Here is a 25,645-nt window from a genome sequence, read left to right on the forward strand (position 1 = left end):
TGAGGACAGGCACAGTCCTATTCAGGTGCAAGTGTAAGCTCCTTCCACCACTGTCGCTGAGGAAGACCTATCAGCCTGGAGATGGGCCATCAGGATATGCAGGGCACACCTCAGCTCTCTTTGTGTGACTCTCTAGAGTGAATGAACAAACAGCCCAACTGTCATCCTGACCCAGACATGTACTCAGCAGACTGGCATAGGCACAGAATTGTTAGGGAAGAAAATGCCGACTTTCTAGAACTTACAATTCAAAAACCAAAAGTTGTATTTTTAAATTGTGAGCTCAGAGAACCCCAAGCTCCATATCTCTATCTGCTCCCAATGGGGAATTACATTTAAAAGATATTTCAAGGCACTCCCCATGTTACTATGTGGGAGAGACAGGTCTTGCAGTATTGAAAAAGAGCAGTATTTCTCTATCAGGACATGTAAAACACACCAGTATATGCCCCACCTTTTAAATACACTGCACCCTGCCCATGGGGCTGCTTTGGGCCTACCTGAGGGATGAAATAAAGGTAATAAAAGGGAGGGTAGGGACCTGGCAAGTGGGTGTACTTGCCTGGTCGACATGGCAGTTTAAAACTACACACAGAGACTGCAATGACAGGCCTGAGACTTGTTTGCAGGGCTACTCGTGTGGGTGGAACAATCAGTGCTGCAGTCCCACTAGTAGCATTTGATTTACATGCCCTGGACACACCTGGAGCTCTATACTAGAGACCCGCTAGTAAATCACATATGCCAACCATGGCGAAACCAGTCACCAATACAATTTAGACAAGGGGCGCCTGCACTCTAGCACTAGTCAGCATTGGTAAAATGCCCTGTGACCTAAAGCCAACAAAAACAGGTCAGAAAAAATAGGAGGAAGAAGGCAAAAAGTTTGAGGATAACCATACAAAAAGGGCCAGGTCCAACATATCCTCTTGCTGTTTTTCTTCATACGCCATAATGTGAACTAATTGATGTCTCTTAAATCGCCTTGGTGATTGGGAGCCACATGAAGATGATGCCCTGAATTTCAACATTAAATGGTTCATTTTAACTTTCTATTGTCCAGTCTAAATATGAAGTTTTCATTGCTTCACATGTTTTCTCCTTTTTAGATCTCAACCACAGAGTTGCAATAGATGTTGCTTATTTCCCAGTAGATGCCACACATCCACAAGATGGTGTGTTAAGACCTAGAAACCCAGCTGGCCAATCTAACACCAACTGCATGAAAAGAATGCTCCAAAGATTTCCACTTCCAGGTAAATTTAAATTTGCAGTAGTTTACATTTCTCCACATATTGCATCCAAGAGCATATGGTCTTTGCAAAATCAGGATGAACATATATTGCAACTGTAAATTTGGTTTTGAGAGATGTTCCCTGCAAATTTGCATGCTAAAGAAAAGACATGGCTTCTAGTGTGCACAACAAACTAAGGTTGAGGGTCATAAAAATAAATGGCTAGACCATCGCCTTGAGTTTATGGCCTACCGCAAATGGAAATACGTTTAAGTTATGTGAATTGCTCAATAAAACTCAAAATCGTCGGTAAAAGCCCCCTATCAGCGTCATCAGAGACCAGGTGGTTAGAGTTTTTGAGAGAGTACCTTATTTGCCAAACTCTAGGTGAGGCCCAGAGTCCTTCTTAACATCACTTATGGCATTAGTTAGTCAGTAATTAAGGAACTTATTCTGCTGTTCTTCTACTGTTTTAGTGGACTTAAAGTTTGGGTGAGTCAGTTCAAAGGAAAATAGATAAATTCAGGACTAGAGTGAAAAGCCTGTTGGTGCATTATTCTATGTGTTGCCTTGTTGACACCAAGAATTTACCCACAAATCCCGGCCGTCTTGGGACTTTAGGGAAGTGTGTCAGCAGAAGATTTTTCTGTTGGTTATTATTCAGAATCTCAAATACAAGTAACAAACGTTGGCTCAGAGCTACCAATTTACCAGCGTTGGCGTCCCTGAAACATTTCCTTCGGTAGGGATTCACATCACGGGTAAGGACAAATCATTTACTGTAAAGTGCATACTTGTGAGATATTCACTGAGGTCGAAAGGAAGAGGAACAGTGAAGGAATATTTTCATATCCTTGTTGCTACAATTTTCATATCTCCTGTACTTTTAACTGTTGAAGTTATCTTTTTCAGTTGCTGTACTTCATAATTCTTTGAAAGATGGTATTTCACTTACACTCCTACTACGCTGGTATAATAGTTTCTGCCATCCTCTACAGTCTTGTGTAACAGAAAGATGCAACAGGAGACAGATTAATCACTTAACTCTTTATTGTCCAATAGGCTGTCGCCATCTTACAATTCATGTCAGAGTGAAATCTATTATACATCTAAGAATTCATTGCATTTGTCAAAGTAAATTCAGTAAATGATACCGTTCTCCCATCCCTCCCTGATCCTGTAGCCCATGGGTTTTTGTATGCATGAAGCATACGAGACGTGAGTGGTTGTTGTATGCTAACCACATAAGTGTCGCAGAAGGCAGTGGTTTTTTGGACTTGCTGGCACTAAAGGAACCCACCTAGCACTCATAGGAGAGGAGTAGACTTGCTAGTATTTACTTTTGCAGTCGACGTGGGTAGCAGAACATCTTGAATCTCATGGTAACACAGTTGTTCAACAGGATTGGGCAGTACATTTACAAGGGTTTCTTCCAGCAACTGGTCTGGGGCCTTGAACCGCATGCGGTGTGAGTGGCACCTGATTTAAAGAGGCCTTTGCAATGGGCAGGTTCAGGTTGGGTGGGGGTTAGGAACAGGAATAATCATGGCAGTTTTCTGTTGATAATAAAGCGCATCTAACTCCATATGTAACCTTTGGCATCTCTACTCCCCAAGCCCTTAGTTTGGCAAATGTCCCTTGCCACAAAGAATCTGTATGTATATGTATGCTTCATCTGGACTCCAAGGAAGCCTTCGCATCAAGGCTGAGAGAAATGTTTGGCAGGAACACATTAACTGGTGGCAATTCTCCTTAGTTCTGGTGGCTAGTCTTGGACCCTAGGAGGTTTTTGTTGCTTTGACCGACTAAGTGCGTGGGAGCTTAAGTGCCCATCGGATAGGGGGAATGGGGAGAATGGGCTCCAATAGTTCGTATTTATACAGATTTATATAGTTCATGCCAGACTCGTAGTGCTAGACCTCACCACATGGGGTATTTGGTACATTAGCAAATGAAGTAGAATAAAAAAATATTTTTTACGTGGTATCGTCCCTGCGGACAAACTGATAGCAAGAGAAAAGTAAATGAGCTTCTTTATAAGAGAATTAAACATATTTGTTCTCTCGGGGTTTAATATCCAGGTTCAAAAGATGCAATGATTATAGGATTATTTTTGGAGATAATGCTGGATCGAAAGTTATTTCAGATCCTTTTGGGGGATTTTGGGGATGTTGCCTAAAAACTTGTGAGCTGGCTCTTTGTTTCAAGGAGCATGGATGCAGCACTCTGCAGGGAGTAATTGCACCCGGTAGGCTGAGATTTTGTGCAAAGTACCTTGAGAAACCACATTGCACTGCCTTGAGTGTTATGCAGAATATTTTCGTTATGCTTCTAAGCCAACTAAGGGTCGTTAGGACTGATGTGACATGTTCAAAACTTTCCACCACTGAGCTGCATGTATGGAGTTGCCTTAAGAGGATGCGACTCTAGTTCAAGAATAATTGTAAACGGGGCACGTCTACACTTAAACCTTGATGGGAGCAGAGATTGTACCATACCACTTGAAGTCTGATGCAAGGTATGATCCTGCACTAGTACTGAACAGTATTTTTGTAGTGTTTATATGAGCTTGAAGGTTTAGGTTTTTAGCAAGATTGAAACCAATAGATTTCACACAACTGGTGCTGCTAGGTGTACAGTCTGTTATGTTATGTGAGTCAACCCATGTTTGGATTGGTATTGAGCTCTTTAGAGGAGACATGTGGAAGAATTAAAGTCTCAAGAGGGGTTAGCTTTAGGTTGTAAAATAACATCCAGGATTCATTTCCTTTAAGTTTACACTTAAACAGGTAAAGTCCTCAGGTGTAGTTGTGTAGCACCGGCATGGAGATAGGATATGATATCTGAGTGTTTTAGCAGTGGGGTGAGATGTTCACTTGCAAATTATTGGGAGTTGGAGATAGCATTGAAAAATGCTCTGTCCTGTGAGTGCAGGATCTGAAAGAGTGTTGCCTTGTGCTGGGAGCGATTTTCTAGGTAGGGCGGAATCCCCCAACCACCCCCCCCCCCCCGCCCGCCCCTCCAATATTTATCCGACAGTGTCCAATAGTGACTCGTGGTTGACCCCATTAAAGGCTGCTGATAGGTCAAGAAGGAAGAGTAGACACGAGTCACCATTGTCCAAAAGTCATAAGCCTTTGTGAATTATTTGCAGAATAGGGGTTTTTGTGCTATAGGCCGCCCTGATTCAAACTCAAGTTTGTCGAACAGGTAGTAGTCAGTGTTCAATTATTTGAGTTGAGTAGCAACACTGCTTTCACGCATTTACAACGGGACAGGTAGATTAGTTCATGGTGGATTTTTAGATCCTTCGGATAAGCTCCTGTATATATTTTAAAGGGTGGTGTATCCTTTCTTAATTCAAAGCACTCTGGGCCTCGTACAAAGAATTGATTCAGTATAAGTGGTCGCAAATTGCAGACAGACTTTTACCAAACCATTTTTGATTTTGGTAACTGACCTATTTGCAAATAGGTTGGTTCACAAAATCCAGAATTGTAGAAGGTCGAAAGTCGGCCTACCTCAAAAATATTCATCATGTAGGTTGTAAATTGCGTCCTGCTACGGTTGGCCACAGTCAGACGGGTGGTGGCCTCCTGGCGGTCAGCAGACTATTATGTCAGTGACTGGTTTTTAACAAATCTTTTTTTTTTTTTAATTCAGGCCGTTTTTGTCAAAGGAAGACAGGATGCATTAAATAAATTAAGTTACACAAACCTTGTAATTAATGGTAGGAAGTGGCCCCATGAAATCGTTACTTGGGTTTAGAACATTTCAAAAGGTGTTTTAGCAGTGTCAAACATTCAGATTTACAGAATCTGAGGGTTTGCCACCATTAAAACACTTTGTACATGAGGCCCTCTGGAACGTCATCTGAGCCAAAAAGGAGTGGATTATTGGAAAGGGATGCTGGTCTACTGTTTGAAACTGCTGAAATGAGTTTGGTTTCTGTGATTTTTCTGACAATGTCAAAGATCACTCTATTTATTAGCTCCGGAATGTAGAGTGAGTTGTCATTTCTTGGAGGGTAGGAAGAGCTGTACCTTACAAATCTTCTCAGCAAGAAGCCGGAGAACTCTCCACATCTTTCCTTTGACCCACTGATATCCTGTCAGTGGAGAGGTTTTGTGTGCTGTTTTGCCAGCTCTGACAGTGGTTTGGATAGGCTTCTGGCTTGGTCCGGCTGATACCTAAAAAAGGAAGGATTTGCTTCAAAGAAGATGATCGTTTTCCTTTCATTGCAAACAGTGGCCACGTTTATTGTTGAAGAGTTTTAATCTATATCTTCAAAAAGAGGGACAGGGGGCCAATAAAGGTCCAGCACCTATGCTCCAGGATCAGTATACACCTAAAGGAACTGTTCCTATGAAAAAAGAGGAAAATGTGTGGTTGAATGAAGACATTAGAGAATCCTGCTGCTTATTAATGGGTGTCCTCACACTCCCAAATGGTGTCCTGCTTCCTCATCTGGCGAGCTCCTCATCGGGATGGTGCTGCAATGCCTGATGTGCCCCGCAAGAGTGCAAAGGGATAACCACGCAAAGCAGAGAATGGGGTAGGTCGCTAGCCTACAACGTGCAGGAACACTTCTCTTAACTTCCCTATACTAGAGCCCATATAGCGCAATGAGCATGGAAAGTGAAAGAGGACAAGAAGTCAGGAACCCATTCATCTCAGGAAATGATTGTTATGTATGCTTATGTTTATAAGCAAAAGTATATACACATATTTTTCAATTCAGTATGAACGCAATATTTTTATTCTTCATATATACCGAATAGTTTTTAAAATGGCTAAAAGACTGATATTCTCGATTTGTGTATTGTTGTGTTGAGTTCTATTTATTCGACACTTTCATGAGGCTGCGAGCTCCCAAATTACCAGGTACATATACACAAGTCACATATGGCTGATGGAATGCACATGAAGTCCCTTTATAACATATGTTGGAAATGTAATCAACATGTGCTTAAGACTTCAACCAAGACCTTTCACAGTGGCGCTCGCAGGCAGTATTTACCACTGTGCTGTAGATTCTGAAGGCTGTCCGAGGATTAAGGCTGGTTTGCCCTCACAGGCTTGGAACAGTAGCTGATGTAGCATAGCTGCGACGGGGAGGACGGCCTTGAACGCAGACAGGGGCACATACCCTCCCTGTGCGAGAACCGAGCAGACCTGCCTAGTCCCACTGCCTGTACCTGCACAAAAGCTCCCTGCTCCCAGAGAAGCCCGTGAGGTGCGGTGGTGGTCATAAATGGACTCTGACTACTTTTCCCTCAGGAGCGTTTCTTTTCCTATGCAGAATGAAAAAGCAAGAAGGAAAATGCCTTCCCTCACTCAGAGTGAAAGCCAATGGATGAAGTTGGCTGACCTCTAGTCCCATGCTGTAGGTTGTGGTGGGCGGAAGTTCAAATGTGAATGACGCAACAACAGGCCAGTAGCTGAAGAAGGCTGAGTAACAGCCCCTACATGTGTATATGTATTTGTGTTTTTAAGATTATTTTTTTTTTTTTTAAATGTTGTCTAACGCCAGACCTAAAAAGATGATTTTTTTTGGCCTTTTGTGTGATATTTGTTCCACAAATCAATCTTTCATTACTTAACACCATGGCCTCACTCTTGGGTAACGTTTCCAATGCAGACTAAGCAGCAGGGCTGGATTCAGAGATCAGCCTAAAGAATCATCTACATTTTGTCAAACTGGCAAACAAGAGCTCTGTAGTATGCCAACATTGTGGTTTTCACACTGTTGTCCCATAAATGTATTCTCGAAAATGTGCTGATTATTGCAAGAGATGTGTCTATTTCATCTCCTTAGGTGCAGTTTAACAATACCTGCATAAAATATAAGAATTTACCACCTGTACTCCTCTTTTTGTCTTTATCTTAATTTGGACTTAAAAGTGTGATACATCAGAAATGTCTGTTAAAATTTGCACCATATTTAAGAATAGGTAAGCATGTAAAATCTTCCTTTATACGTTTTTCATGGTGTACTTTTGTCCTGAACAGTCGCGCACCCTCCCCCACCCCCCACCTGCAGCAGAAGCTGCAAACCTTTTACAACGAAAGAATAATAACCTATGTTTATTATCCTTTCTTTGTGAAAGGGATGGGCCCATGGGGGTAAAGAGCAGTGAGGGGAGTGCACAGAGCATGTATGTTTGGCCGGCTGTCTCGGGCCATCCAGACACACATGCGCACTGTGCTCTCTTCAGCCCCACACTGTGTTGCCGGGCTGGAGAGAGCAGGCACAGGCTCTGAGCAGCATCAGGATTGGCCGCAGGGCAGCCTGGGAGCCTGTGCCAGCAGCCTGCCTTCAGCAGAGGAGCCGCGGAGCGGAGATAAGTAATTAAAAAAAAAAAGTAATTATTAATATTAAACCCCCCCCCCTCTGGCACCCACCATCCCCCCTGCGCCCCCCCCCCCCCAACTCCCCTGCAGGCCGTCATTTCCTCTGTAACCCCGACGAGCCTTGACTGGTCCTGAACCTTAAACGGCAACTCTGTTGATAAAATACCTGTTTCAGCATTTCATAGTTCATTTCCTTTAACCTTTACATCATAATTAGCATTCACTAAACAAATTTGCTATAGCTCCGTAGTTTATGCATCCCTTGTAAAACCTGTGCTTCTTCATTCCACTTAAATGTGGTATGCACAGGTCTACCTGTGACTCTTTCCTTTTGCTGTATTTTATCTGACACATCTTCATGTGGCCATAGCCTTCACAATAACATGCTGCCAGTAATCATCATCTGCCCCAGGGCAATCAAGAAAATGGCCCCCATAGTAGCCACTAAAGCTTTAGGGAAAGAGATTGCAAAGTGCAAACCTCAAAGGCTTTTATGAGTTATTGATCCAAAGTTGACTTAGTTATTTGGAAGCCTATAACTAAATGGCCCTAATAATTGTACTTTTCTGAAAGCATTGTTTTATAGACATACAGTCTGGAATTAATTTCATCCAAGGTTTTGACTAGTGCGATTGAGAAATATTTGCCTGCCTTGGTTAATGTGTGAGTTTGGCTTTGTAAAAGGGTGGTGAGCAGCATCAAATTCTAGGTTACCTTTGTGATCTTTGGCTGTTATTTATCTGTGAGAAGGTGTAGGAAGCTGGCTGTTTAAGTAGTGCACTAAAATGAAGTACACTGCAGAGAGTCCAGTGGATCCCCAGTTGGCATTGAGAGGCAGAAGTAGATAGGACTAATGATCTATTCGTGGTACTGTGGGTGAGCAGTTAGGGTAGTGCAAAGCATTTGTCGTACTCAGGCAATACATGAGAGACACACTCAAAGAATAAATCCGAGACCAAGTTAGAAAAATAACAATTCTTTTTATATATGTTTCAAACCCAAGAACTTCATAATCAGGTAAGTAGACTGAAGCATAAATACTTTGCGGTTTCAAAAATAGACTGTGCAATTTTCAGAGTTCTCTCAATGTTATCCTATGGTGAAAAACAATTTTCAGCAAACACAGGGTTAACAACGACTTACAAAGCCAATCTCAGGGAGTTAAGCTAAGTACTGGGCACTGATCAGAACCACGCCAACAAGTCACACCGGGCGGCAGGGTGCAGAGGTGCATTAAGACGTCGGGTGCCCAATGGTTTCCTACGGGAGTTTGGTCCTCGTGAAGACAGGCTGCAGGCTCTGGTTAGGAAGCCAGTCAGGGACAACAAGCAGGTAGGTAGTAGACTTTGGCTGCTCGGGGACGTAGGTGCACCTTCAGTTCTGCTCTTCTGTGCCCAGGGGCGACAGATGTAGGGGTTTCTTTAGGCATCGGGTTTTCACATTCAGGATCACTCGCGGTCAGGGGGTCCTATGTGTTGAGGCTGCAGACATCATCTGGGAGTCCGGCAGAAGTGGACCCAGGATTGACTCAAACTCTTGGGAGCCGGGGGGCGTTGTTGGCACCAGTGACTCACCTCAGCAATGGTCAGTGGTCCCAGGTGCAGTGGTTGCCAGAACTGTCGGATTTTCCCTCTCCACAAGCCTGTGGGAAAGGGGGCCTGCATGCAGAGGCTGCAGGTGTCTCACGTGGGTCCAAGACAGCACTGGTCTCGGTCTCTGGGCAGCTGAGGACCTGCATTGGCACCATTGGTTGGCTTCATCTCGGGTTGTGGACATCAGGTGTAGTGGTCACTTCTGGTGTCGGGTTTCTGGGGTTCCAACAGCTCCAGGGTCTTTTCTTTGGAGTTTCTTGTCGCAAGGCAAGTCTGCTGCCCACTGGAGACTTGAGTCTTAATTGAAGGCTGGACGAGTTGGCTTCTTGTCCAGGATCCTTCGAGGTCATCAGGCAGGCCCGAGTGGTATGATCCAAGTCAACTGTTTCTTCTTTTCCTCTTCTGCGAGTGAAACTCTTATTTGTCCGGGACTTCTTAGGTTGTTGAAATCTGAGCTCTAGGGTTCAGGAGTGCCACCTAAATACAAAGTCTAGGGATGTTACAGGTAGTGCCAGGCGGTAGCCAATGGGCTGACCACTTTTAGTATGACTTTACCCTTCTTATGATCACTTCCGCTGGGAAGTCGGCCTGATCCTAACCCTAGTCGCCTAATTCCTTCCAAGCAAGATGGAGGAATTTGAAAAGTAGTGTCCACTTCAGCTCGTCCACCTTAGGGATGAGACTAACATGTAGTGGACACTTCTCCCAATTTAACTAATTTTACCACCTGTGCTGATGCCAAAAGTGGGGTCAGGACAGGGAAGTTGGTCATCTACGCCATTTGGAGAGACCTGGGTCGCATTACAAAGGCAGCAGGGCCTTTGAATCTCCCCGCCCTGGAATATCCATCCTGCCTGGGAGAGGAGGTCACACTTCTTTCAGTGCAGGCTTTTCTCTCAGGCCCTCGAAAGCTCTGGCTCTCTCCTTAGGGGGCCAGAAACGCATCTGTGGTGGCTGAACTGGACAGGACCAGTCAGTCATTACACTAGTCGTTGGTAGGCTTTCAAGGGGCACCTCTAAGGTGCCCTCTGTGTGTATTCTTTAATAAATCCATCACTGGGGTCAGTGAGGGCTTATTATTGGGAGATGTTTGATACCACACATCCCAGGATTCAGCTATGCCATCAAGTAGCTGGGGGACTCATGATTACGAGTGTCCAGCACATGCATTTAAAATGGCTTACCTGTGCACTTACTATGACTCAGAATAGACAGAGACATAGCAGGGCCATATCTGCTCATGCATAAATGCCCTTATATGTGCCTGAATGCACACTGCCTTAGGGATGACTTACACCTGGCACATGCCATGATAGGGGAGCTGGTACACAAGGGTGTGTGACAGGTCATGTTTTCAATTTAGCCTGCACCAACACACGCAATCTGCAATGGCAACACTTACATGAGTTTGGTGAGGGGTCTCTGAGGGAAGCACAATTGGTGCTGCAGCCCTCAGAGACCTTACTTAGTACCCCAGGCCCTAGGTACTAGGTGGACCATTACCCAGGGGCTTACAGTGATAGCTAAAGAGTTTGAGAATTGTGCAAAACAACTGTGCAGTTTTGGGGGAAAGAGATCTGGCACTGGGGACCTGGTTAGCAAGGACCCAGTACACTAACAGTCAAAGCCATATCAGAAACGAGGTTCTATGTCTTCTATTTCTGCTTTTTTGAGGTTCCCTGATCCACCTCCTTTGTGTAAGTCCCCTGTTGTAAATAGGTTCCTCAAAGAGCTTACACATCTGTTTCCTCCATCCCCATTCATTATACCCCAATGGGATCCTGAATTTGATTTGGACATTTATGCTGTGCGCTACTTTCGAGCCTCTCCACAATTGTCATCTCAGGCTTCTCACTTTGAAAACAGCTTTCCTTGTGGCCATTACATCTGCCTGCAAGGTAAGTTAGTTGCCCTTTGATGTAGGCCAATCCATCACATTGCCTACTTCTTATGCACCCCCACATCCTTCTAAGAGGAGAGACTACACCACCTGGACCTAAAAAGAGTATTGGCGTTCTACCTTGATAGTGCAAAAAAGTTCTGGGTGGAAGATCAACGCTTTGTCAGTTATGTTGGTGCGAAGAAAGGTCTAGCATTGCAAGAGTGGGCTAGCTCCAGATGAGTCGTACTCTGCATTAAGATCTGCTATGCACTGGTAAAGATGCAACCCCCTGAGGGTTTGCATGCTTATTCTACCTGAGCTAAAGCTTTAACCACTGCGTTATCACGTGGAGTTCCAGTCCTTGACATCTGTCAGGCAGCAAAGTGGGCATCTCTGCACACGTTCATCAAACAGTACTGCCTGGACAGTCAGGTCCGTAGGGACGAACACTTTGCCCGTTCGGTTCTGCAGGACTTTCTAGTATGAACTTGGTTCAAAGACCCACCTCCAGGGAAGGTATTGCTTGGATATCTATTGAAAGACAAGGAATCTGCAACTATATGTCTCTGTCAGATGAACAAGTTATTACCTGAGGTAGCACCTTATCTGGTAGAGACAAAATCTAGTTGCAGATTCCTTACTGACCCACCCATCCTCCCTGCTCTGCAAACTGATTTCTAGAGGCAGGGACTCCCTTTTCAGAGCCTTAATTTTGATGCACCTGTTTCTTTGTGGCTCTGCGCTTCTGTCTTGGAAAGTCGAGAAAAGAAACTGACGTCAACACGTTGGGGTGGCACCTATATAGGAACCATGACGTCCTATCCGGTTTGGACGATGACGGATTCAGAGCCATCAACACCACCTGACGTCGTGCAGGGGTGCTGATCACAAAATCTCCGGATCCAGTCTGACGCCGGGGGGAAATTCAAAAGTAGGGAATCTGCAACTAGATATTGTCTCTACCAGATAAGGTGTCACCGAAGGTAAGTAACTTGTCTTTGCTCTCGCTTGGCGGGAGCTTTAAATTATTCCCACCGACCGAGAGCAAATGGAGGTTTTCTTGCCTGCACTAGTGCAGGCAGGGATACCGCTGTGTCCCGGGGGTGGGCTCCCCTGGACATAGCAGGAGCCCATCCCCGGGGAGTGGGGTCCCCAGGGCCATTTATGTTTCTGGGAGGGGGGCTGTGTGGCCTCTCTTCCGTTGCATTAAAGGGCTGGGCTACAGGGGAAGGGGGGCCCCGGGCGAAAATCAACCCAGGAAAGGGGTCACGCAACCCCCTCCCACTTTTGTATTATGGCCGGGCCCCAAGGGATGGGGTCCCTGAGGCCGAACTCGGCCCTGGGGGGAGAGGGGCATACGTTTTCAAACTCGATCAGGCCCTAGAGGATGGCGGATCGGCCCGGGGACGCAGGGTCGGCCACGCATGCCTCTCTTCCCTCATTATATAGATACTCCTCCTGGGACCTGGCAGATTGTGAGGGGGGGGGACACATTTTTTTGCAGTGGATTTGCGGATCCTTCAAAAATGTGTGGCAAAAATTAAAAAATTTAATATTTGCCCCCACCACCAGGCCTAGGGGGCAGGGTATTCCTGCCCTGCCCCCTCCTGTCTTTTCTTTTTTGTACTTTTTACTTGGGACTCGACTGAGTCTGAGTACCAAGATAACTGCCAACACTTCCTAGTTGAAGTGTTGGCAGCCAGTCAGATCGGATCAGCAGAGGATTCCTGGCAACAGGGCAGGGAGGAATGCTAGGGCTTTTGTCGGAGTTGACACTTTGGCAGGCTGCAGCAGGACTTGCCCGGACCGTGTGACGTAAAGAGGATTAATTCACGCCCCTGTGTCCCAGGTGCTCTTTTTCTTCCAAAATAGGTTAGCGATAGAAAACAATTAAGTGGGTAGCATCTAATATTTTGCTTTTTAATTCTTTCCTTTACAATCCAGTCAGTTAGAGAACCTCTGCACTAACTACTTTGTATTAGAAAGTTAATATTTTTTTGGGAGAAACTGCAAAAAAGGCTGGTTTTGCACACTTGCTGGACTAATTATTATTAGGCAATATTATAGTATGGATCATCCAACTCCTCCATGTATGTTTGGGACAGTGGTTATGGTTGGGACAGTAGCTGGTGTGTGAGTTGTCAAAGGAGACGAAAAAGAATCAAATGGGCCTGCGTTTACAATCTATTTTTGTAGTGAAGAAAAATAATTGTCAAAATTATGTAGGTGAACGTTTCTGTTTCCAGTAGTCTAGCTTTATCAGTTTTATTTTTCATAAGTACATTTCTGAATGCACGTGATCTTGTCTGTGTAAGTGCTGAATCCAATTTGTTGCTCGAGTAATGGGACTGGAGGCAACCTATTACTGTGCCCAACCTTAGCTAATTGGCAACATTTTCATTTTATTGCTGCAGATAGAGGTAAATGGAAGTGCTTTGGGTATATGCAGAGCCACTGGAATTATTTGGCAGGAAAAGACAAAATTATGAGGCAGGGTTGACAAGTTATGTGGCAAGAAAAGTCCAGTTGTGAATTTAAAATGCCAATAGCTCTAACTCGAGCAAATGTGAGACCCTTTGCATTGCAAATGCTTGTTTTAAATTGCACCTGGTTACCAATGACTTAGTTGGTGGTAATTGCATCTCCTAAATGCCTAAGTCGCATTTAGGAGATGCTTTTGTACATCAGAATAGGAATTGCACATAGGAAATTTCTATTTGCGATTTCCTATTCTGGGAATGGTAAATTGCGATTTCTACAAGGTAGAAATCGCAATTTGTGATTTTCTAAATACCTTTGTATATCAGAAAAGGCTGTTTGGCATTTTACTTAACAGCCCGATATACTGATTCGGACAGTTAAGAAATGCAAAAGGGCTTTGTATATCTGGCCCTTCATGATGTATAATTTTAGAAGCCTTGACAAAATTAAAGCTCTGCAGAGTGCTTTGAGGGCTTTCATTATGATGATTAAATCTGTATTTTACACAAGCTGGGAAATATTTCCTATATTATGTGGTTCACCATAAAACACACGTTTTTGTACCACGGCATTTTGTGCAATAAATGCACCAAAATATATGTATTTAATAGACCTGACATCCTTGGTGTGGTATTTCCCCCAAATATTTTGCCTCACACCTCCTGTTAGCTGAATTCGTTTTTGTTGACTTTAGTACTCTGTGCACTTTACCACTGCTAACTAGTGCTAAAGTGCTTGTGCTCGCTCCTTCAAAGATGGTAAAATTGGCCTACACCTAATTGGCACACTTAACTTACTTGTAAGCCCCTAGTAAATAGTACTCCATATACCCAGGGTTGGTAAATGAAATACCACTACTGAGCCTGCAGCAGTCACTCTGCCACCCACTAAAGTAGCATTTTAAAGCATCTTAGGCCTGCTACTTCAGCCTGTAGTGCAGTGTTAAACTGCTGTTCTGGCCTGGCAAAATAAACCTTCATTTTTTAAATCTTATAAGTCACTCCTAAGGTAGGCCCTAAAGGCTCATAGGGCAGGATGCATTATATTTAAAATAGGGTGTGAACTTAGGTTTTGAATGTCCTAGCAGTGAAAAACTCCTAAAATTATTTCTCACTGTTGCAAGGCCTTCTCTCCCAGTGACTAACAATGAATTACCTATCAAATTTAATAAGGGGTAACTTTGGATTGAGAGCAGGTAGAGTTATGCTGTACACACTCAAATTAATTGTAATTTAAAATCCTCTTTAATGGTGAAGTTGGATGTTAAGTTAGAATTCTGAAAATTCCTCTTTTAAGAAGTTCCTTGTCCTAACCATTTGTGCCTTCTGCCATTGTCCGCGGTGACGTGACTGTGAATGGCCCTTCTGTTGAGGTTTGTGTATTGCTTCAAGACAGTGACACAAAAAAGGGCTTAGGCATGGACTGGATGGGCAATCCTGGCAGGATGACTGTAGAGGGGCTGTACCCAGCCCCACTTAAAATTCTATTGACTTTGCCTCTTACTCACACAAACCTGCCACCACGCCTGCCCAGCCTTTTGTCACCCCTCTGGCAGTTTGCAGCCTTGACAGGGTAAAGAGAAGACCTTTCCAGAACTAGATGTGGGGGTAAGCCAGGTAGTCCTCCCCCCCCCCCCACAGACAGAGGCTGGCACCAGGTATAAATATTGGACCTCCAGAACCACCATTCAGGGCACTTTTGGACCTATGGAAGTTACAGAAGAAGGGCTGTCCTGCTGCTTGAGGGGTTGCCTTGCTGCCTGAGAGGGAAGATTGGAACTCCTTGGTTTCATGCCAGGCTAACCAGAGTCCCTTGGCTGGTATCAGAGCAAACACCTCACCAGGAAAAGGTGAAAATCCTGAAGTTTGGGCTCCTTATGATGGCAAGCTAGCACATTTGTGCCAAGACTCTGCCACCCATGATGAATGCCAATGTGAAGATTCAGTAAGACCTGCTCTTCGTGCTACAACGCCTGCCAGTAATGACCGTTAACGTGAGAGCCGCACTTTGCACCACAGCCACTACATTCAGCTGTGACAGCCATCGCGAACGTACAGCAATGACAGTCTACGATGCCCAGCTAGCTCTTTGAGCTACACCGAAAATAGCACTTGATACACAAACTGCTCTTTGCGCTACAGCGACAACCATCCACAACACTCTACTTGCTCCTCTCAGCCTCCTCCCCAGCTAATGGAACTGTTCGTGCTGGACTTTGAAGGTAAGTGAAGGACTATAATGGTCCCTATATCCAACCCCCTCTCCATCGATGTTGACTTTCCCTCGGTCTGTTGTGACCAAGTGAACATGAGTGGCGCTTTGTGTTTTTAGGTGCTAATTTATTTTTTTAATGGATTGGATTTGTGTCGTTCTGGTATTTATCATCATTCTTGTAGATCAGGCCTATAACTCTTATTTGCGTCCTTCAATCTATAACTCTGGCTTGGGGCCTTTAATAACTATATAGCCCTCGGCAACTGGATATAAGGCAGCAGTGTTAAAATAAATAATGCAGCCCAAATGGAAAATGTAGTGACAAGCATAATCTATTTACAAGAACCTCAGCAAAATAATTGAAATAGAATTCAATCAATCAAAATTACTTTCTTCGGCTTAGTTAAGCCATTAAAGTACATCAGCAAATTAAAATACATTTAAAAATCCATTATTTTTTTTTTTACCAATTTCACAATGTAATGCAATATTCAAACTATAGCCTCAAAATACAGTTAAAATGAGCTAAGTAAATGTAAACACTAAGGGGGTCATTCTGACTCCCGCCAGCCGCGGTAACCGCAGGGCCGGCGGGAGCCGCCAGAATACCGCTGCGCGGTCAAAAGACCGCCGTGGGTATTCTGGGTCTCCCGCTGGGCTGGCGGGCGACCGCCAGAAGGCCGCCCGCCAGCCCAGCGGGAAACACCCTTCCATGAGGATGCCGGCTCCGAATGGAGCCGGCGGAGTGGAAGGGGTGCGACGGGTGCAGTTGCACCCGTCACGATTTTCAGTGTCTGCATGGCAGACACTGAAAATCATGGTGGGGCCCTGTTACGGGGGCCCCACGACACCCCATACCGCCATCCTGTTCCTGGTGGCCAAAACCGCCAGGAACAGGATGGCGGTATGGGGGTCGGAATCCCCATGGCGGCGCAGCAAGCTGCGCCGCCATGGAGGATTCCCCAGGGCAGCGGAAAACCGGCGGTACACCTCCGGTTTTCCGTTTCTGACGGTCAGAATGCCCTTGGGCGCACCGCCAGCCTGTTGGCGGTTCTCCCGCGGTCATTGACCGCCAGGGTCAGAATGACCCCCTAAATCCCTTAGTCACATTAACAGTACGTCTTTGTGCATTAGACAGTAAAATATGAATTATGTGGTAAAAAGTATTCCGAGCTAAACCTAAAGTGTCAAAACACATAGTTTCAAGTGTGGCAAGCTAAAATTAATTTCCATACATCCGTACTCGAAATTTTCATTATTTCCTAACCCTGTTTCTTAGCCTGACCGCATCCGAAATATATTTATGTACCATTGAACAACTAAATTCAGTCTGCAGGAGTTGTAGGTACAGCAGCACAAGTTTACATTTCCTAATGTTAAGAGTTTTCAGTAAAAGTATTGAAAACAATTTCCTTGTAACTGTGTAAAGCTTACAAACCAAGAAATGGAGCATAAACTGTGAAGAAACAGAATCCCATGCTCAGGGTACCAAATCTGAGTCTCTGCACACAGCTTTAGGTAAGAGCTATATTAAAACAAAATCTCACCAAGTAAAATCTATGGCAATAGATAGGGACATGATAGAGGTACGTTTCCATATGAATCTTAGTTGACAGCAGTTGGAAAGCAACCACTCTGCATACTACAGTCTGCCACCTTCCTATTTCTTTTAACAGGGCAAGATAGGCGTGTTTAACAGAGACTTTACTAGGAGGCTCAGTATGTTTTGCATTCTCCAAATGTTCGGGTTTTCTACTAGAGCAAATTGTACATCAACCATGGGGTGGGGAACTTGGGAAAGGGAGGCGAAAAATTCACATAATCTTCTAGGTACATTAACCCTACCTCAGAGTGACATATATGACATCATACCAGGGGGGACAGATAGCAATATTCTTACAAATTAATTGTCAGTTATCGGTAGGTCTGATATCTCTTGAATGCCCCAGATACCCCCACCCCAAAAGTGTCCAGCAAAACACACTTGGCCCCAAAAATATTACTCATCACATCTATGGGGCTAGAGCCCAATTTAGCAGAAAAGCTAAAACATTGCAGCTATAGACCGTTCCAGCGAGAGATTGGTATGTAAATGAATTTAAAAAATGCACCAGCAGGTGCTTCAGTCATTCTATCCCACAGTTTTGCCTGGTTTATACAGTCAAACGTGAAGCTGAGATCCATGAAAGCCAGATGTAAAGAACTTTTCTTACCCTTTGTGTACTTATTGATTATAAGTTGGAAATTCAGACATCGTTCTATGGCCCCAGACCTTGTCTAAAACCATATTACACATTGTGTTTCAGTTGCCCATACCTCCAACCGTTCGAATAACACTTTGCCAAGTATCTTAGTTGTAGAGTTAATCAGGACGATAGGGTGATAATTTGGGATCAGCTTTGTCCCCTTCCTTAAAATTGGGAAAATAGATGAATGCGACCATGCCTTCAGAACCCCATTCACCATAGCGCTTCTAAATTCACTTACTAATAGGGTTGCCCAGAGCTCAATAATATCCTTAAACATATCAATGGGGACCCCACCCGGGCATGCAGCCTTATGACTTGGGCTTTGTTGGATAGCACTGGCTACCTCATTCAGAGTAATCACTGGAAAATTGGCACAGTCCAAACCTACATCTCATGAAGCAGTGTTTCTTTTAATTGTGTCTTGGCCTTTTGATAAAGCTTTGAAAAACGTTTCACCCACTGATGTGAAGGTATGACAGTGTCTATTATAGTATTGTGGCTATCTCCAAAAAAGGGTTGTATCATTCCTGCTACTGTCCTCACATAGTTGTGCCCAGGCAGCCTGCCTGATCAAGCCCTTCCTTTCCTTAATCGCCTGTTTATACCTAGCTCTACATAGTTTTACTTCCACTGCCACCTGAGGCATTTTCTGAACTGACCGCATTAGGCTGCGGTGAGTATACCAACAGTCGCTGGCAAACCACTTTGTCCCATTACTAGTTCTGCAGTTACTGGTGGTGGTTAATAAGTTGGTGACTGTACCACATATGGTGTCGTAAGATTTTAATATATCGGCTGGGTCAGCTTCATTCCCTAGACAGATTAATAAATCATCCCAGTTTTTTTTTTTTTACCACCAGCTTGTGCAGCAAAGATTTTGAGTAAATACTGACCCATTTCCTCAAAACTCCCCTTTTAGGATGTGTCTCCAATGGAGGTAAAGTCCGGGCATATAATAACGCACCATACAATTATAAAGTAAATATCAGAGGATTATAATCACTTAAGCTTTTATGCAAATTTGTAAAATCCTTAACCAGGTGTCCCAGGGATTTTGAAATGATAGTAAAATCAATCATATAACCACTGCCCTTCTTGGAAAAAGTGACTTGATTTTATTCCCTAACTCTAAGCATGTCCAATGTAAGTACCAACTCAAATCTAATGAGGATTGTATTAAAAATGTCTCAGCTGGGTATGATTAAAGTGGAAGTAATACACACTGTCAATGCACCATAGAGTGTTACATAGTGCATCATAAGAATTAGTGCATAGCCTAGTGTTGAAATGTAATTAAAATAATAAAGTCAGTGCAGTTGGCCAGCTCCCCTCCTACGTGTAGAATATAGGAACGCAGAAGTAGGGATCTGTTTACACTCCAGCTACCCACCGTTGTGTATTAATTATTTTACAAGAGGTAGAAGTGTATCTCCAAACAGTCATAAAAGGGTTCAGGCAGTGTCCACCATCTTAAGGCATGCAGTAGGCAGGTAGAAAGAACAAAACAGGCAGGAGGCCCAGCTTGCACCAGGCAGTATCTGGCAAGTAAAAGTGGAAAACAGTGTAAATAAATTAAGCAACCCAAATTCAAACAAGAAACCAAGCAGCACCTTAATACAAGGAATACCGCAAAATACTAACTGAAATGTAATTAAAGTAAAGAAACCAATGCTGATGTTCAGGCAATCCTCCTACATTCAACACACCATCAATGAAGTATTTACAGCTCATATCAGAACTCTATATGCTGAAACGTCTGACCAGTAGGAGATGCACGGGCTCCCCGAGTACCTGGGAGGCCTGACACTCATGAGCTTGACCTCGGAGGACAGAGACTCATTGGGTGCCCATGTGCATATCCCGAACAGGAGGTGGCAAATACCTGTCCTCTCCATCTCCTCCTGAGGTATCTGATACAATCTACTAGAGGTGGGTCTCCTGTAGAAACACCACCGCAATGCCATTCCTATGTAGATGGACATAGACCCTGTTGCATTTTGTTGGACCCTGTAGGCCTCTCACATTCAAAGTTAGCAGCTTATATTTGGTATCATAACCAGTTGTGAGCTCCCATGGTGAAGTACCATGTGTGTGTGGAAGCTGTGTCCCCAAACAAAGTAACATCAAAGAGCATAAATGCAATCAAACCAGAACTATTGCAACAACCTCTCATATCCCTCTACCTCCCCAGTCCCAACCACAGGCAGCATCTGTGACCCTCCTTCGACTCAACCATCAGTCGTAGAAGACAGCAAACCCCACCCAAACCTCTACCCAATTCCCCCCAACCACACTCGACTAAGAATTCTGGAAAAATGTAGCAAGAGTCCAGGTAGCTAAACCTCCTGGGTTGCAGGTTCCAATCGAATCTCAACAACCCCTGGCCGTCCTAACCTCGTACCCTCCCAGAGAAGAGATTTGTAGCACACTGAAACAACATGTGGAACAATTGCCACAGGACATCTCCTCTCTCCGCCTGAAGCTAGGCGACGCACACCGCCCAGCCGGCGGTTGGTCAAGCAGTCGGGTAAGGCTCGGGAGGTCCTCCAAGAGCACAGTTTCCACCTTCGGCTCGCGGTGTAAGGCGTTTCATGGCTTCCCTGTTTCCTCCGCTCCTCGCTGCACTCAAGGCTGCATTCTCCACTCAGTCATCAGACCTCTCACTGGCTCCCAGGGGTCAGGATTCCGCTTCCACGGCACGCACAGTCTTTCAAGGGGTTGTGAGCATTCCCCTGTGGGGACCCGACACCATCAGTCCCCCAGGATTTTGCAGGATTCCGGCCTCAACTCCAGGAGCCTCAGCAAGGCATGTCTATTCAGCCATCTTGGCTGACCACGCCCCCGTCTACATTATGACTTATGGATAAGATGGAACCTGAATCTTGGCATACTGAAGTGCACAACCTGGCCAGGCGGCTTTTCAACAAAAATGGTTGTATCTTGTTGTTTGGTATTGAACTTCTCCCTAAAGAATATGGCACGTGAGCTACTCACTCCAGCTGCATGGGCTTGGCAGTCATGTCTACCTTAACTGACTTTGCCCCAGCCTGTTACTGTTTTCAAAGGCCTTCCTCCATTATTATTACCCTTCCAGGCTCTATTCTGTTTTAAACCCTAATTACTGTTGAGAATAATGCATAAGCACAGGGTGGCACATATGTTGTTGATTCCGAGATGGGTAATTTTCAGTGGCTGGAAGTCTCTTGTATTTGTTGTCAACAGAAGTAAATATCAGCATTTAAAAGCATGTTTTCTCATGTCAAAGAGAACCACAGTAGGTTTATTGAACAACTGTAAAATATTAAAAATGTGGCCTGTATTCGCGCCCACTGCTGTACAAAACCAATATCTAAAAACAAAAGATGTCCATATTTACGTACCACATTTCACTGCTGCACCAATGAACTGGCCACATGCTTCAACACTGGCAGCCGTTCATACATCATGAATGACAGTAACAATAAACAAATGTATTAAGTATGTGTTGAGTGGCACTGGAAACAACCAGTAGCTGAGCTGGGGCCACGTTCTTGGATACTCTGTGCAGCTGTTATCTATGATGGACAGCTTAGGCTATCTCTACCAGACCTCAAAGTAAGGCCAGCTCGCCCTTCCATCATAGTCAGGTCTGTCAATTGAGTGCATTACATTTGGTAAAAGTTGCACCTGTGATTTACAGTGCTTAACAATTGCAGAACTGTGAAATGAAGCTCTTTATCAAAAGCTAGCTATTATTATCACAATTTTTATTAATAGTGTACTACTTTAAGCACATCTTCATTGTAGGATTGCACACTGTGTATTGCATTGTAAGATCTATGTGGACAAGTATTTGCACATTCCCTTTGGTTGTATTACATTGATGAGGGGAATAAACTAGAAAAGTTCAAGCAGTTTAGAAACAATACACTTTGGGTGCTTTTTTATGGTGTTTATCTTTGTTGGAGCTATTGGAATCCTTCAGGCACAGGTAGCTAGTAATATCCAGGACATCATATTATAGATGCCAACCCAGTGGGGTGAATTTGAGGCATTGATCTCAGACGTCAGAAAGCTGACCATTGGCAAGTTTCTTTCTCATTCTGTTCAAATGATAGACATCTAAAAGAACTAAGAGCCTGATTTAGAACTTGGTGGATGGGTTACTCTGTCTCAATGCTGACAGATATCCCGTCCACCGAAATCTAAATTTCATTCAATCCTATGGGATTTAGATTTAGGCAGATGGGATATCCGTCACCATTGTGACAGAGTAACCTGTCCACTGAGTTCTAAATCAGGCCCTAAGTGTTCATAGCATGTGTGTTGGCTGCAGATGCACATGTTGCGCACACTCCTGCTATCTAGTGTTATGCTCAGCCATTGCCTTTGAACATAGAACTCCTCTATGAACTTGTCTTGGGGCCGTAGTCTATGGGATGCTGCCCCAGGACAAAAACCACTCCAAAGGCCATGAGTGCCCAGAGTCATCAGACCCTTGAATACTTAAAACCATTGTCCCACCACCATTGCACCACCTCCTTGGTGCACAACAGCCCACAGGCTCTGGCCGACACCAAGACTGCGCTTCGCAGCCGAGATAGGATGAGTGAGAATCCTATCAATTCCTCTCAGGCTTCAGGCCACAAAGGCAAGCAAGAAAGGGGCAAACAGCCCTTAATGCCATCAAAACATTGGTGCCATGCACCCTCCTCTGTGCTGGAAAAGCAGTTGGAGCAGAGCAAGCACAAGCCAGTGACTCCATGCAACCCATTAGCACGACCTAACCGCTGATGCCGACAAAGCCATTAAGGTCGAAGACAATTGTATCGACTATCGACCCTCCATAGGAGCACTGAACAAAAAAGGCACACACTGACAAGTCAGCAGCAAAAGAAGTTTATACCAGACAGAAAACCAAAACTGCTGCAGATCCCAATTTGGAGGGATATCTGTCACTGTTCAGACGGTGTAACCCGCCTACTAAGTTCTACATCAGGCCCTAACTATTTGTAACGTGTGCAGGCTGCAGATACACATGTTGTGCACACTCCTGCCATATAGTGTTGGGCTCAGGCTCTACAACTTGTTTTTCTCAAAGACTCTTTTGCTGCTGGCGTAGTGTTGAGACTCCTCCTCTTTGATTGAATGAGCATAATCAACCTCTCCATTGTTAGATAGATTTTTTTCCTGCTATGAAGTTTGGACAATTAGTTACCGAGATTCATTTGACTTCGGCACCCTTGCGTCTTCTCGACGTGGACTAGACATGAAGCCCTTACTATTCTCTGATACTCGCTTCCCCAATTGATCCCAATTTGGAGGGAATATCTTTGAAAACCTCTATGTACTTATGCAGAAAAGATAAGCTTTTGAGGTAGAACCAGTAACTGGAATGTTAACCTAAAAGAGGAAGAGGCTGGACATGAGCAATCTCCGCCTCCACCAAAGCAAAAGCTTGTTGAGCATAAAGCTCTATGCCATTAGACACAACACCACCTCCTAGTTCTATATCACCTATGTCCACACACTCAAAGGATGTAGACACTAGACGCCCTACTCACTACTCTTATGGCAATGAGTTTGAGGAAGGGCACCCAGACAGCCCCAATCCCTGGCAGGGATATGATATAGATCTGCAAGATCCTAAATAGACCTACCAATCCCAGTCTCACCTCCAGATGACAATTCATCATACCACAATGACCTTCAACATGCAGCTGAGTACCATAAGGTCCAGATGCACACCAATCAGGAAGAAAGTGACTTTTTAGTAGGGACAATCCCCAAAACTAAGCACTCAGTTTAATACCCATGAAGGGGAATGCTGAACATCTACACTGAGATATTCAAAGAGCCAGTCAAGGATACTCCCTCCCGGTATTGAGGGCATATATAATCCTTCCCCTACTCACCCAATTTACATTAAGGGGACACCCTGTAACATATTCCTTAGAGATCACTACCTTGTTGCATATTCCTTAGTGGTCACTACAGCTAGACAGAGGGCAGCTTCCCAGAGTACAGGTGATGTTCCTCCCTCAGATGAGGACAGCAAGCCTAGCGACACAGAGGGCAAGCATGTGGCAGTTGGCCAAGCCAACCATTAGTGCATTGCCAATTCAGTAGGCCTGCTGTCCTGTTACAACTGAGCTGCTTGGGATGACATGGAAGAGCTGCTACAGTATCTTCCTGACCAATACAAGAAAAGAGGGAAGGACCTGAATAGTGGGGGCAAACAAATTTCAAATGCCACTATTAGATGTGCACTAGACGGTGCAGATACTGTTGCACAAAGGATGAATTCCTTCATTATACTATGCACACATGCTTGGCTGTGCAATTCAGGGTTTAAACCCAATGGGCAGCAACACACCCTCAATGTCTCATTTGATGGGGAACACCTCTTTGACCCAAAAGTAGATGCTCAACTGGAAAAGATCAAATAGGACACAGACTGCAAAATCCATGGGTGCATTGCAGACACCAGCCCCTAGTCAGCAGTCCTTTCATACGTACCAGGGCAGAGGAGTGGCTTGAAACCACCACTACTGACAACTAGCCTATCAAAGACAGCAACAAACCTACCACCAACAAGCAGGAAAAGGTAATTACAGGGGAGGATACAAGAGTGGTAACCAGCGAGATAAAGGTAGAGGTTCCCCCTTCACCACAAACCAGTAACTCACCTCACATTCCCCCGATCACACAACACTTGTCGGGGGAAGACTACAGCGGTTTCACCACCAATGGCTGGAAATAACCACTGACCAGTGGGTGCTGTCCATTGTTCAGCAAGGATATTGCCTAAAACCTCAAACCCTCCAAACGTACCTCCACGCAGACAGAGCCTTGGCCCTCAACAGCTTCTCAAGGATTAGGTAAAAGCACTGATTTTGAAGGGGGCCGTAGAGCCAGTTCCAAATCAGCACTGAAGCCGATAGTAGATCTTCAACCTGTACAACTTCTCAGAACACTTCCACATGGTGACAATTACAGGATGTGATTCTACTGCTACAGGAAGACAACATCATGGCAACACTCAACCTGAAGGACGCTTACGTTCACATCCCCATCTATCCAGCACATCGCTGTTACCTGAGGTTTGTGGTAGGTGGATGTCATTACCAGTTCAAGGTATTGCCTTCTGGATGATAAAAGCACTACGAGTATTTACCAAATGTCTGGCAGTCGTGGCAGCAAATATAAGAAGACACAACAATCACGTCTTCCCATACCTAGATGATTAACTAATAGAGCCTCCAAGCAGACAGAGGTGTCTACAGGACACACAGACTAACATCAATCTGTTACACAAAATGTGGTTCACAATCAAAGCCACCGATTTTCAGTTACAGCCCCTCTAGATAAGAGCTGGGAGCCATCCTGAATTCTGTCACAGCCAAAGTGTACCCCAATGCCCAGGGAGGTTCTCAGTATCCAGAACAAACTGGCTCTTTTTCGGCCACATTATTGCCTGCCAGTCTGAATGGTGATGCATCTTATGGGCATGATTTCGCCCTGCATAGCGGCTCACACGCCACACTTCACATATGCTCACTACAAGAGTGTCTCGCATCTCAGTGGTCACAAGCGGAGGGCAATTTAGAGGATCTTGAGTCTATTTCTCATCACTCATTACAATGGAGGAGCACAGAC

At 44.6% G+C, this 25,645-nt stretch overlaps 1 protein-coding gene across 2 annotated transcripts in view; it reads left to right on the forward strand.

Moving 5' to 3' along the window:
* The window catches only part of RADX (RPA1 related single stranded DNA binding protein, X-linked), a 252,126-nt gene that overhangs the window by 215,279 nt on the left and 11,202 nt on the right, over window positions 1–25,645 (forward strand). The window contains exon 13 of one of the 2 annotated variants that reach the window (XM_069212392.1): window positions 1,110–1,256. The exons of the other annotated variant lie outside the window; for it this stretch is intronic. Within the exon in view, the coding sequence (XP_069068493.1) occupies window positions 1,110–1,256 (147 nt within the window). The remainder of the gene's footprint in view (window positions 1–1,109; window positions 1,257–25,645) is intronic. 2 annotated transcript variants of the gene reach the window in all.

The sequence above is a fragment of the Pleurodeles waltl genome, chromosome 2_1 (genome assembly GCF_031143425.1).
Source record: "Pleurodeles waltl isolate 20211129_DDA chromosome 2_1, aPleWal1.hap1.20221129, whole genome shotgun sequence".
Classification (NCBI taxonomy): domain Eukaryota; kingdom Metazoa; phylum Chordata; class Amphibia; order Caudata; family Salamandridae; genus Pleurodeles; species Pleurodeles waltl.